This window comes from Acipenser ruthenus, chromosome 29 (assembly GCF_902713425.1).
Source record: "Acipenser ruthenus chromosome 29, fAciRut3.2 maternal haplotype, whole genome shotgun sequence".
In the NCBI taxonomy this organism is placed as follows: Eukaryota; Metazoa; Chordata; class Actinopteri; order Acipenseriformes; family Acipenseridae; genus Acipenser; species Acipenser ruthenus.
The window spans coordinates 19,495,801-19,507,501 of NC_081217.1; the positions used below are offsets into that span (position 1 = coordinate 19,495,801).

General features: G+C 44.9%; 1 protein-coding gene across 1 annotated transcript; it reads left to right on the forward strand.

Moving 5' to 3' along the window:
* Positions 1-2,771: 2,771 nt before the first annotated feature.
* LOC117434048 (EF-hand and coiled-coil domain-containing protein 1-like) lies at positions 2,772-11,493 on the forward strand. Its single transcript, XM_034056582.3, has 8 exons — positions 2,772-3,922; positions 4,546-5,089; positions 7,546-7,664; positions 7,848-7,986; positions 9,104-9,266; positions 9,391-9,549; positions 10,415-10,484; positions 10,786-11,493. Exons 1-8 carry the CDS (start codon positions 3,361-3,363, stop codon positions 10,923-10,925), a joined length of 1,896 nt encoding a protein of 631 aa, XP_033912473.2. The 5' UTR covers positions 2,772-3,360; the 3' UTR covers positions 10,926-11,493.
* The last annotated feature ends 208 nt before the right edge of the window (positions 11,494-11,701 follow it).

Consider the following 11,701-nt stretch of genomic DNA (forward strand, 5'->3'; position numbering starts at 1 on the left):
TTAATAATAAAGGAAAGATGCATTTTGGTGTTTGCATATCGCTTCTAATCAGACATGTGCTCTAAAGTGCAAGTTAAATCCAAGTTAAATCCTGCACCTTAAAAAACAGAACCATCCGGTCCGAGGTTTTCAATCCCGTGATCTGACCTGAAATGGAATCCCTCCTTCCTTCCTAACCCTAACCCTAACACACCCCGCCAGCGGTGACACACGAACCCTTCAAGCGGCCAGCAAGTTTTAATGACACTGCTTGTTGGAATCCCTGGCTTCTCCATTGTCAGGAGATGTGTCGAGGGGGCGAGGAGAGCAGACACAAGCTCCAGGTGCCCTGTTTTCTGTGTGTTTTATTTTCCGGAAGGTATTAAGTGTCTCCCGTGTGTGATTCAGTCAGGTAGTTCTTAATCACCCACTCTAGCTCTTTGACTGGGTGACTCACGTCCCCTCTCGCTGCTCGGAATGGGTGCAGGCGAATTCCAAATTGAAGGGTACTTTGATTAAACACTTGTATAAACAGTGCTGTGGAGCTATGTTACGAAAGATAAAAGAAGAAAGGGGAATAGAAAAAAGACAATCTAAGTTTTTCATGCGTCAAAGTAGGCTTTTAGGATCTGGATTTGTTTTGGGCGCTTTCGACTAGTGACCCAGCACTTGCAATCTATAGCCGTCTGCATTTAACTACTAAAACAAAGTGTTCAGTCATGTGTTAAAAGAAAAAGTTAATTGCGGGGCCACTGTAATTTAGATTGATATAAACCCCATATAACTTTGCACCTTACAGTATTGCTGCCCTATATTGCACATTATTGTAGTATTTAAAATTACTGCAGCATTCATAAAACATTGATCCTGTGTGGCAGAAATATTACAGGAATAGAGGCAGAAAACACTGGTTGACACAGCAAAGAGAGCGACGGAGCGGTGATCTCTTTAATGAACGCTGGAGATCCATTACCTGCTCAAGACTGGTATCTCTTGATCGCATCCACTCGTCTATGCCAGTAGCTGCCTCCCAGATAAACGCGCCGTGCCCCCCGCATTTCCATGTCTGTCTTGGCTGTGTTTAGGGTTCTAATAGTGCCCTTTGTTTCTACAACTTCTTAAACAGCAATAACAATACCGAGTGCTCTTCATTTGCAAAAACGGTAAGAGGGTTGTGTTAATCGAAGGGTTAATAAAGCATTTAAAAACGCCTTTGCAAGTCGTCAATGGTCTGATCTTTATTTACACGACATAAATAAATAGAGGGAGGTTATTTTGTGTTTGTTTGTTTGAAATGAATGTGTTGATCTGCAAAATAAATAAATAGCCTACATATTCATTTATATTTCGCCCGATACTTTAGAAATAATAACTATTATTAAATTGAATAACTATTATTAAATGGGTTTTGGTCTACCAATACCTGTGGACTGAATTTGACACAGCATGCGGTTGAATGAATAACCTCAATAAGCGGCTTCGATCAAAAAACAGTGAAGGACAATGTAACATGTTTTATTACAGTTAAACCGCCGACCGAGACAAGACTCTATTGTCTGTGTGTGATTACAGTCATATTTTAGTGTTAAATAAACAGGTAGGTTCTCCTTTTATTATGAATAGAAAGGCGTGTTTCGCTTTGCGCCAGTCGTGTTTGCTCAAGTCGATTAGACTGTAATGAGTGGAATGAGTTATTTCCGTCACAACTGTACATGCTTAAACAAAAAATAAATAAATAAATAAATAAAACACTCACACAACTTTGCAATTAAGTCCGCTGCAGTAGTAATAGAATTTCTACTGGTTCGAATCACAAAAAATGGGGGTCGTGGCACAGTCCCCTTGGCTTGCATCAATCATTTATTTAACAGGTAATCACAGGATAACCCAGGAAAGCGGTTATTGCAACCCAGGGCGAGTACCCAGCGCTGTAAAATGCTCTAAACAAATAGTTTATCCTGTATAGCAGGGATCTCCAACCCTGGTTCATGGAGCGCTACAGGGTCTTCTGATTTTCATAACAACTCAGCTCTCAATTACTTAACTAGACCCTTAATTGAACTAATCATTTGCTTAATTAGGCTTTTTAAATTGTTCTCAGCTACAGAGTTCAAGTTACTAATTAAGCAAATGATTAGTTCAATTCATCCTTTAGTTAAGTAATTGAGAGCTCAGTTGGAATGAAAACCAGAAGATGCATGGGGTCCCCAGGACCAGGAGTGGGATTTGAAGGGTGGGCTCAGGCGCAGACAGCCGGGTTTACAGTATAGTGTGCATCTGTGACCAGATCACTAGGACGAAGACAGTCTACCTGTATGTTAACACCTAGGACCAGACAGGACCGCTGTATATTATTCTTACTACATTTGATTTGGTATCAAAACGTGGTTCTTTGCTCTTAAAGTCATTAGAATGTAAATTTACATTCCAGTTTGTTTTCATCGCCATTGGCCAATGAAAGCTGACTCGATAGAAGAAGCATGGGAGCTGGATGCACATGCTTTGTGTAATCAAAATAAAAAATACATATTCATCAATGGGATTGTCTTTCTCTCCATCAGGAACACAACATTAAAGATGTACTACATTTATTTTTGTTCAGCTACAGACTTGCAACCCCCCCCCGTCCCAATTATACCACTTTCTCATTTGCTATTCATTTTCCTCATTTGTAATTTGCGCAGTTAAAACACTCGGACGAGGTTTCGCTCTTAAACTTTACGGCGCTAGGACCCGAAGCTCATCAGTTTACTGTCTTCCAGACGCTGTTTAAACCCTAATCCCCGCTCTATGACAACACCCCGAGCAGAAACTGTGGGTGGGAGCGGTGTTGTGAACAGGGGCCCCCATATTAAATTAAAAGCTTCCCTTTCTCTCGCTTGTTGCTCAGTAGTGGAGCGCGCGTGTATGTGTGTGTAAGAGAGAGAGAGAGAGAGAGGTTTTGGAAATACAACATCTGACAGCTCGGGGATTGGACTACATTTTGGGGAAAAAAAGATTCAGCCGCGTGCTTAAAAATCTATTATTTACAAGCATTGTTTTAATAGGCCTACTGGTATTTCTGGACATTCGATAAAAAAAGTGTTTTTATTTTTTTCCAAACTGTAAAAAGTTCGATTGCTAAAAAGTTTTTTTTTTAATTGGATTTTGATATAAATGCGCAAAATAATATATATTTTAAACTGCATGAACTATTTATTTTAACTATAAAAAACTTAAAAAAAACTTATTAAAAAAAAGATATATAGTTATAAATACGCATTTTATTATCTTCATTAATGCCACATGGTTATAATTAGTTAAGTCACGGTGGTATAATACTTCTGTCATGTATTAACTGTTCACTGCTAATGCCAAAGTACTTTTACGCATCCATAAAGAATGCCTTCTGTCCCCGTTACCAGCCCTTCCGTGCGCCCAGCTCGCCGGAGCGAGTGGCTCTGCAGCGCCTTGGCGCACCACTACAAACCGGATCCCGGCGTGGATAATGAGATTGTAGTCCTAGCCACCGGAGTCGACCAGTACCTCCAGGAAATATTCCATCACCTGGCCTATTACAGCGGAGACGATCTCATCTCCGACCAGGACTTCAAACTCTTATGCTCGGTTTTGGGGTTACTCGAGCACCTGGAAGAAGAGGAGGCAGAAGGGAATGAGGCGAGGGGGCTCTGCTCCGGACTGCCCCGGGAGCTTGGCTTCAGGGAGTTTCACTCCAGGCTCTGTGGGCATTTCTGCCTCCGCTCTGTGGGGTCTCAAACTGAGACTCGCCTACCTCTCGCGGCGGAGACAGAACACGTAGAGCGAGAGATTAGACTTCGCTGGCCGCGGGTGCGACGGAGGAAATGTGTCAGTTTCGACCTCTCCAAGGACCGACCGTTGAGCAAAAGGACATGTCAGAAATCTGGGTCGATCTTGAAACTGGATAAACTCCACCACAGCCACGGTGAGTGTGGAGATGAAGCAGATTATTATTATTATTATTATTATTATTATTATTATTATTATTATTATTAATACAGAAACAATCTCTAGCAGACACCTTAGCAGGCTAATTTGGGTAAGGGTGCATGTTCTGTTTTTGCAGTGGGTTAGGTTACGGTTAAAACCTTTTACACTTTCAGCCCTGCTCCCTTACAAGCTTAACGACAAAATTGCATTTCAGTGTTAATGGGACCTCCTGGTTACCTAAAAGTTAAATAAATTGAAAGGCACTGTATAAAAGTGACTAATTGATTGATTGCCAAACTGACGGATTGAGCCCCTCTATTCAGTTTCATACCACCTCTTGGTTTAGGATTACAGGGACATCACAGATTTTTACTCCAGCAAAATTATGTTTTCATCAGCTGTACAATCTGTACCCATTTGGTTTTGCACATCACAAATGCATTGAAATCTTGCAATTTCAAGTTCAAGTTCAGTTCTGATCATTGTAAGGCTTTCCTGGCCTCCATCTGCATGTTCCCAGATTCTTGTTTGGGGGGGACGGGGACTTGTAGGGAAGGGGAAAGTTGGGCATTTAGAATCCTTTTGATCAGGGTTTTATTTTTTAACTTGCCATTCCAGACTCCAGCCAGCAGGGGGCAGTACAGTGCCGCCTGGAAATGGAGAATGCCAGCCTGCGGGAGCTGGTGGAGGATCTGAGGTCAGCCCTGCAGGGGAGTGATGCCCGCTGCCTGGCCCTAGAAGTTGCAGTGCGGAGAGAAAGAGCTGCTGAGCCACATGGCACAAGCAAGCAGAAGCCAGTCGAGGTGCCAGCCTGCAGGGTGGCTCACCACCACAAGGGGGAGTGCTGCCGGGGCACCAGGGCCCTCCTGAAAGAGCTGGAGCTGATCAGAGCCTCGCGGGACGGTCAGCTCGAGGAAGCCATGCGGTTCAACCAGAGGGTGGAGGAGGAGCTGATGGCAGCCAATCAGGAGATCCAGCAGCTGGAGGAGGCGGTGTCTCGGCTGCAGCGGGAGAATGCGGAGATCAAGAGGAAGGCTGAAGATGCCAGGGCAGCTCTGGTCAACGGGCTTGAGAAAGTCAGGGAGATCCAGGGGACAGCCAGGCTGGTGCCCTGCTTGCAAGAGAGGATCCAGGAGCTGGAGGCTGAGCTGCAAGGCTACAGGTAAGTGTAATACTCATACTCAACATTTTAGAGCACTTGCAGGCACCTCAGTTGCATCTACTCCTTTTTCCTGGCTTAAAATGTTTTTTATGTGGCCACGACCCTACAGCTCACAGACCGACAAGCAGTTTTAATAGCCAGTGTTTCCCACAGCCACCTGGTGCAGACATGTGTGGCTGAAAGTGCAGCCTGCCTGATGAGATGTTAAACAGATGTGCTGTTTGCTTTGTTTGTGGATGTAATTAAAGATCTCACTGAGGAGCCAAGGGCACTGCTTTGAAGAAGAGGAGGGATTTTAATGTTGTTTTACCTGGTGAACTGTAATCAGTCTTCAGGTCTGAGGGACAGTGCCATTTGCATCATCAAACTACGTAATGTTACAAAACTGCATTGTTGAGAGGGAGAGGGAGAGGGAGGGGAGGGAAGAATTGTCTTAAACGGATAAGGAAACGTTCAGGTCGAGTTAATTACATAGCACTGGCCTGCTATTATTTAAGAGATTACCATCTAGAGAACTGAGGATCATTCTTCCTAGAAATCAGCCCAAACTTGAAAACCAAAGCAAATCTAATCTTGATCTCCTAACAAGGGCAGCCAGCTTCTAATCATGTGTACATCTGTATATAATAATTTACCTCTGCGTTGTCTGTTCCTGATAGTGGTGAGCCTGTTTCTGATACACACTGGCCCCTTTAACTAACCAGCAGCAGCATTCATCCATACACCAGCTGATGCATGCCTATCAGCATGCTGGCAGTCAGTTCCTGTTTCTAGCTCAATAACATTGTTCTAAGCCTTGTGACCAAATGCGTTCCTTCTCAATGGCTTCCTCCTCTTACAAGCCTCTTTCTCAAGGTTTGACTTGCTGACCAATTATCATTGACCCATTGCACATTCCTTCAAGTATTAAGCCTCTTTTCTCTGTGCTGGCGATATTGACTTTGTGTCAGGAAAGCTGTGCAGTACCCTATAGATGGAACATTCTTCAGCGTGCACAGTGGCAGGGACAGGGCGGTACTAATCGCAGTACCCTGGAATGATAAAGGCTCCGGAAGGAGTGAAAGTTCCCCTTGTTATTCGAGGGGCTGCTAGCTGAATGGGCGTTTGCAGGTGGGGAGGCAGGCTGGTCTGGCTGTGGTCTCCACTGAGCAGATGGATTGCTGCTTTTCTTTGGGGGACCTGGACACCCAGCAGGGGGTGGGGGGGTGGGGGGGTGGGGGGGTGGGGGGTGGACACAAAAAAATCCAAGGCTCTTCTTTTTATTTTGATCCCTATTTACCCCTGTGTTGATTTACTAGTAAAAAACGAATGCAGTTTGCAGCCGCGGTGAGAGTGCATTAAGAGGCATTACAGGGTATTAAATCAGCACAACACACAATTGCAGTTCATTTAGAGTGCAGCTTCATTACATTGTTACATTAGATTAGCTGTGTTGCAGAACTAAACCTTCATTTGCACGTTGTAAATGCAATTTAAGATCATTGACTACAAAACTTTTAAATAAAGTGTAGCTCGCTATCATGACCTTTATACTCGGGTGATCCACTGTATATAAAACATACAATATAACATGCTGGCTGACTTCAGTCCCTGAAAACCAGGAGCTCCTGTCTGAACCAGACTGACCAGGCAAAAGTTGGGTGAGTGGCAACACTGTATCTCACTGCAGCCCCTCCACCTCCACTCCCACAAGCTCACGCTGGGGTGAAGATTGACACATGGGCCGTGTAGCGAGGCAGGAGGGACTCATTAGTCCTAACTAACGAGCTTACTGTCTCCAATTATCTGTGCCCTTTAATAGACCCTGACAGCACAACGCTGCTTTAGAACCGGAATCAGATTGATCCTTCCGATGCCCTTATATAAGTTTGTTACTGTGAATTTGTCATTTTTCAGTTTGACCATTCTTATACTGTGTGTCCCTCTCTCACGCATTGAGAGGTCCTGCCTGTGTGTAAAGTGAAAGTGAAGAAGGAAAGCAGAAAGATCTAAGGACATAAAGACCCAGTTAATGTTTGTTGAGATTCACAGGGGCTCTGATTGACGGATTATCTTGATGCTGGCCTGGCTTTAAGCAACCTGACGGGAAAGTTCTCTCCTGGTAATTCTGTCCCAGTGGGGCACAGTAACACCCCCCCCCCCTTCCCCCTGGCCACACACAGCCTGGTTCAGCATCAAGAGAGTCCTGTGGGGGCGACAGTGGATTCAGGATTAACACTCCCTCCCTGCAATCTCTACTGTACGCAGGCAGCATACATTTTAAATGATTAACAGATTCACACCGCTACAAAGCAGGTTTGGAATCATCTGCATTGTGCCTTCCTGCCTCAGGAGGTGTCTGTTTCTGATGCTCTGCCCTTTGTAACCCCTGTGTTTCATGCAGGGCTGTGTGTGGAAGGTCGATGCCCTGGCGCTCTGCAGATTGATCACGTTGTAGTTGTGTTTGTTTCTCATAGCTGCAGAGCTGAGACTCCGGACGAGCAGGTGACCTCCGCCGTGACCCTCGACTCCTGCAGCCCGCCCCCCTCGCATCGACGCTCCCCTACGGGCCGAGACGAGAGCTCTTTGAGAGCGGGTGAGCCCTGACTGCTTGTCTGTCTGTGTCCGTGCATCCACGTGTTTATTACAGTGCTGCAATGCCTTACTCACTCCTAATAATATGTTAATGTTGAATTATTATTGATGCGTGAAGCCCTGTGTGACTGTGTGCTGCTATGCCGGTGTGTCCGCGTCTCCTAATGGTTTCATGGTCACACAGGGGAGGAGCGTCTGCAGCGGGCAGTGGAAGGTCGCTCTGCCTCGGACGAGGAGGAGGAGGAGAGAGGAAGCGAGGAGGGGCAGTGCTGTCTCCTGGAGGTCAAGAGGCTGCTGAATCAGCTCAGCTGCTGTGGGAGAGGGTGAGTGCCTTTGTTGTGCTTTCTATAGGAATGCTTACTAGAGCACATTTGGAGAGAGCAGTTCACATAGCACACAGTGCCACCAGTGCCCAAATACTGTAACTGCAGTTTATTTGACAGGAATTGTAACACAGAATTTTTGTTTTCCAGACAAGTCAAAAACAAACATATTATAAATCTGGAGTTTTATATATTTATAGACTGATGCATTGTTACTGCGATTGCAAATTATTTAATATAATAGAGATACAGGAATTGTACCTCGGACAGTTTCAGAGAAACACAACCCAGTTTTTGTTACCTCTAGTAACAACACAGTCCTGTACGTACATGCAAAGCAGAGACAACAAAGGATCTGAAATGGAAGAAGCTGGTTAGCTCTGGGTTGGTAACTGCTTCCAGGCAACAGAAGGAAGCAAGACTACTGCAGGTCATTAGCCATTTGGTAGCTGTATAATTACTGTTAATTCTTGTTTCTTAAACGCTGATTCGCACAGCAGTAAACAAGGACTCATTCCAGAGAGTGGGGTTCATGCTGTACACACCTGAGGGCTGGTAAACTGACAGCCAGGCGCTTGCTTAGCCAGAGAGCACTATAGAACCGATTCCACTAAGATATTGCTGTTCATGTTTAAAACAACAGAGCACTTGGGAGCATGGACAGTCCCAGCTGTTTCCTTCAACAAACTGAAGCAACTCGCTGGTGAACTTCTCAAGCATTTTTTCCCAAGTTGCAGAAATCGAGACTGTTTAGATTGAATTGCCTGAACTTTGAATGCGAGGAAAATGCTGCCTAAAACTGGATGCTTCAGCAGTAGATGTTTCAAGAGCTTTTGTGCAAATTTTGTGGCAGTGACATTTTCAAGCAATTTCACCCTAGTTGCTCAAATCGAGTCCGTTCTGGTGTTGTTGCTTAAGTTTCCAGAGGAGTTTGCCTGCCTCTGGCTTGGCCTTATGGTATGTTCATATGGGCAATGTAACCTACACTTGAATTTGTGACAAACCATTGGTAGCGGCCTCTGAAAAAACAGATCTCCCGATCCACCTGCCGCTAGCCATCAACACCCTGTTCGCAGCTCCGTCTCTAAACGCCCTGTTGTTGTTGTTGTTTCCACAGCTGTCAGAGTAGTGCTGCACGTCAGCTGCTCATCACCCAGGCCTGTTTCCACGGCAACGCATCGGCCTGTGTCGCCATGGCATCAGAGCTCAAGGGGTGGAGTCGGCGATGTCACACCCGTCTCGAGGATCAGGGGAGGAGTTCCGAGAGCGAGTTGGAAAAGGTGAGACCTGGAGCTGATAGACTGCGATGTTAGTGAGGCTTGTGTAATGTGACCCTGGCTTCCAGTCCTGTATTAATATCTCTCTCTCTCTCTCTCTCTCTCTCTTTCTCTCTCTCTCTCTCAGCTGCTGTGCTCGACTGGGAAGGATCTGCAGCTGCAGGAGGAGGAAGCGGAGGTGCTGCGGATGGAGCTCCAGATGGTTGAGACGGAGCGCGTGCGTCTCTCTCTGCTGGAGGAGAAGCTGGCTGATGCACTGACACTGCTGCTGCAGCTGCGAGCGCAGGTAACCACTCCAAACACACACTGCTCTTTAAAATCAGCAGTCCACTCCAAACACACACTGCTCTTTAAAATCAGCAGTCCACTCCAAACACACGCTGCTCTTTAAAATCAGCAGTCCACTCCAAACACACGCTGCTCTTTAAAATCAGCCGTCCTCTCCAAACACACGCTGCTCTTTAAAATCAGCAGTCCACTCCAAACACACGCTGCTCTTTAAAATCAGCAGTCCACTCCAAACACACGCTGCTCTTTAAAATCAGCCGTCCTCTCCAAACACACGCTGCTCTTTAAAATCAGCAGTCCACTCCAGACACACGCTGCTCTTTAAAATCAGCAGTCCACTCCAAACACACGCTGCTCTTTAAAATCAGCAGTCCACTCCAAACACACGCTGCTCTTTAAAATCAGCAGTCCACTCCAAACACACGCTGCTCTTTAAAATCAGCAGTCCACTCCAAACACACGCTGCTCTTTAAAATCAGCAGTCCACTCCAAACACACGCTGCTCTTTAAAATCAGCAGTCCACTCCAAACACATGCTGCTCTTTAAAATCAGCAGTCCACTCCAAACACACGCTGCTCTTTAAAATCAGCAGTCCACTCCAAACACACGCTGCTCTTTAAAATCAGCAGTCCACTCCAAACACACGCTGCTCTTTAAAATCAGCAGTCCACTCCAAACACACGCTGCTCGTTAAAATCAGCAGTCCACTCCAAACACACGCTGCTCTTTAAAATCAGCAGTCCACTCCAAACACACGCTGCTCTTTAAAATCAGCAGTCCACTCCTTTCCTAGTATATTGCAATTGCGTTATTCTTTTATCTCTTGATATACTGTCTGTTTAATGCAGAATCTCTCTTGCAGAATATTTCTCGCAGGGCTCTGGGGAAGATCCTTATGGACACACTTGATCTCTGCAGCAAAGCTGGCCATGGTAAGGCTCTAAGCCACAAGCACATCCCTTTTTTTACTGGGATAAGTAACTCAAAGTCCAGGACCAAGCAATTTCAGAAAGCAGTTCATTTCCTAAAGTGTCTGAGCAGTTTGTGCATGCAGTTAAGTGCCTGTATCCCATCACCTAAAACCTCCGAAACGGAGAGGTAGCAGGTTCGACCTTAGAAGAAACAGTCAGACAAACATTCATCAGCATGTTATCTCCCAGCCATGATATGACTAGCAGAGCTTCACATTGGCTATCCCTTTGGTAACATCTCATCCTGTCTCTCTTTCTCCAGGTCCATCCCACTCCCCTGAAGTGCTCGATACCCTCTCTCAGCAGCTCCTATCCTCTGAGCTACTGGCAGCAGAACCAGCCGGGCAGGCTGGCACCGAGCAGCCATGCAGCAGCACCAACTCCCTGATCATCTCCTGCTGAGACCGAGAGGAGGGAGACTGGCTATCAGCTGCAGTCCTGTAAGCCAAGAATGGGAATGGGATGTGAAACAGAGGACTGATGATGCCAGTCCAGCACCTTCCCAGATTCCCAGTGTTGTGTTGTTATATAGAAACAAATGAACTGCAGCTGATACCATTATATTTCACTGATTATAAACCGCAGTACAAAACCAGTTTATTTGAAATCGTACGTGGTGTGAAGCTCTAATTAGCTGTTTAGTTACTACAGGACTTCAGAGGTAAATAGTCTGTGTATATATACAAATGTATAAATGCAAAATGTATCAATTATTTTTGAAATGTACTATATTTTTATCCATTCTCTGTACAAAGTGTATCTATAGCGATCATTAATTCTATTTTTTTTATCTGCGGGCATACTGCCACCTATGTGTAAGTGGATGTTACTACATTGTATCATACTACAGGACCAATTGCACAGAGTTGTAGCTGGGACCCTTTGGCACTTCTGTTGTACTGATAGCTGTTCATGTTCATTTCTAGTATTTCATAAATTAAAAAGTGGTAAAAGTATTATGTTTGCATTGTTGTATTTTAAGATGTTTCATTGTTGCAATTTAGAAATACAGAGACTATAAAATAGTATGTAAATATGGTTTTATATATATATATATATATATATATAATCATTGAAACCAGTTACTAGCAGGTTTCTAGGAAGCTTGCCTCTTTCAGCTAAACCTTTGTTGCAAACAAACTGGCCCATCAACAAGGCCAGCGTTTGTGTAAAGCAGA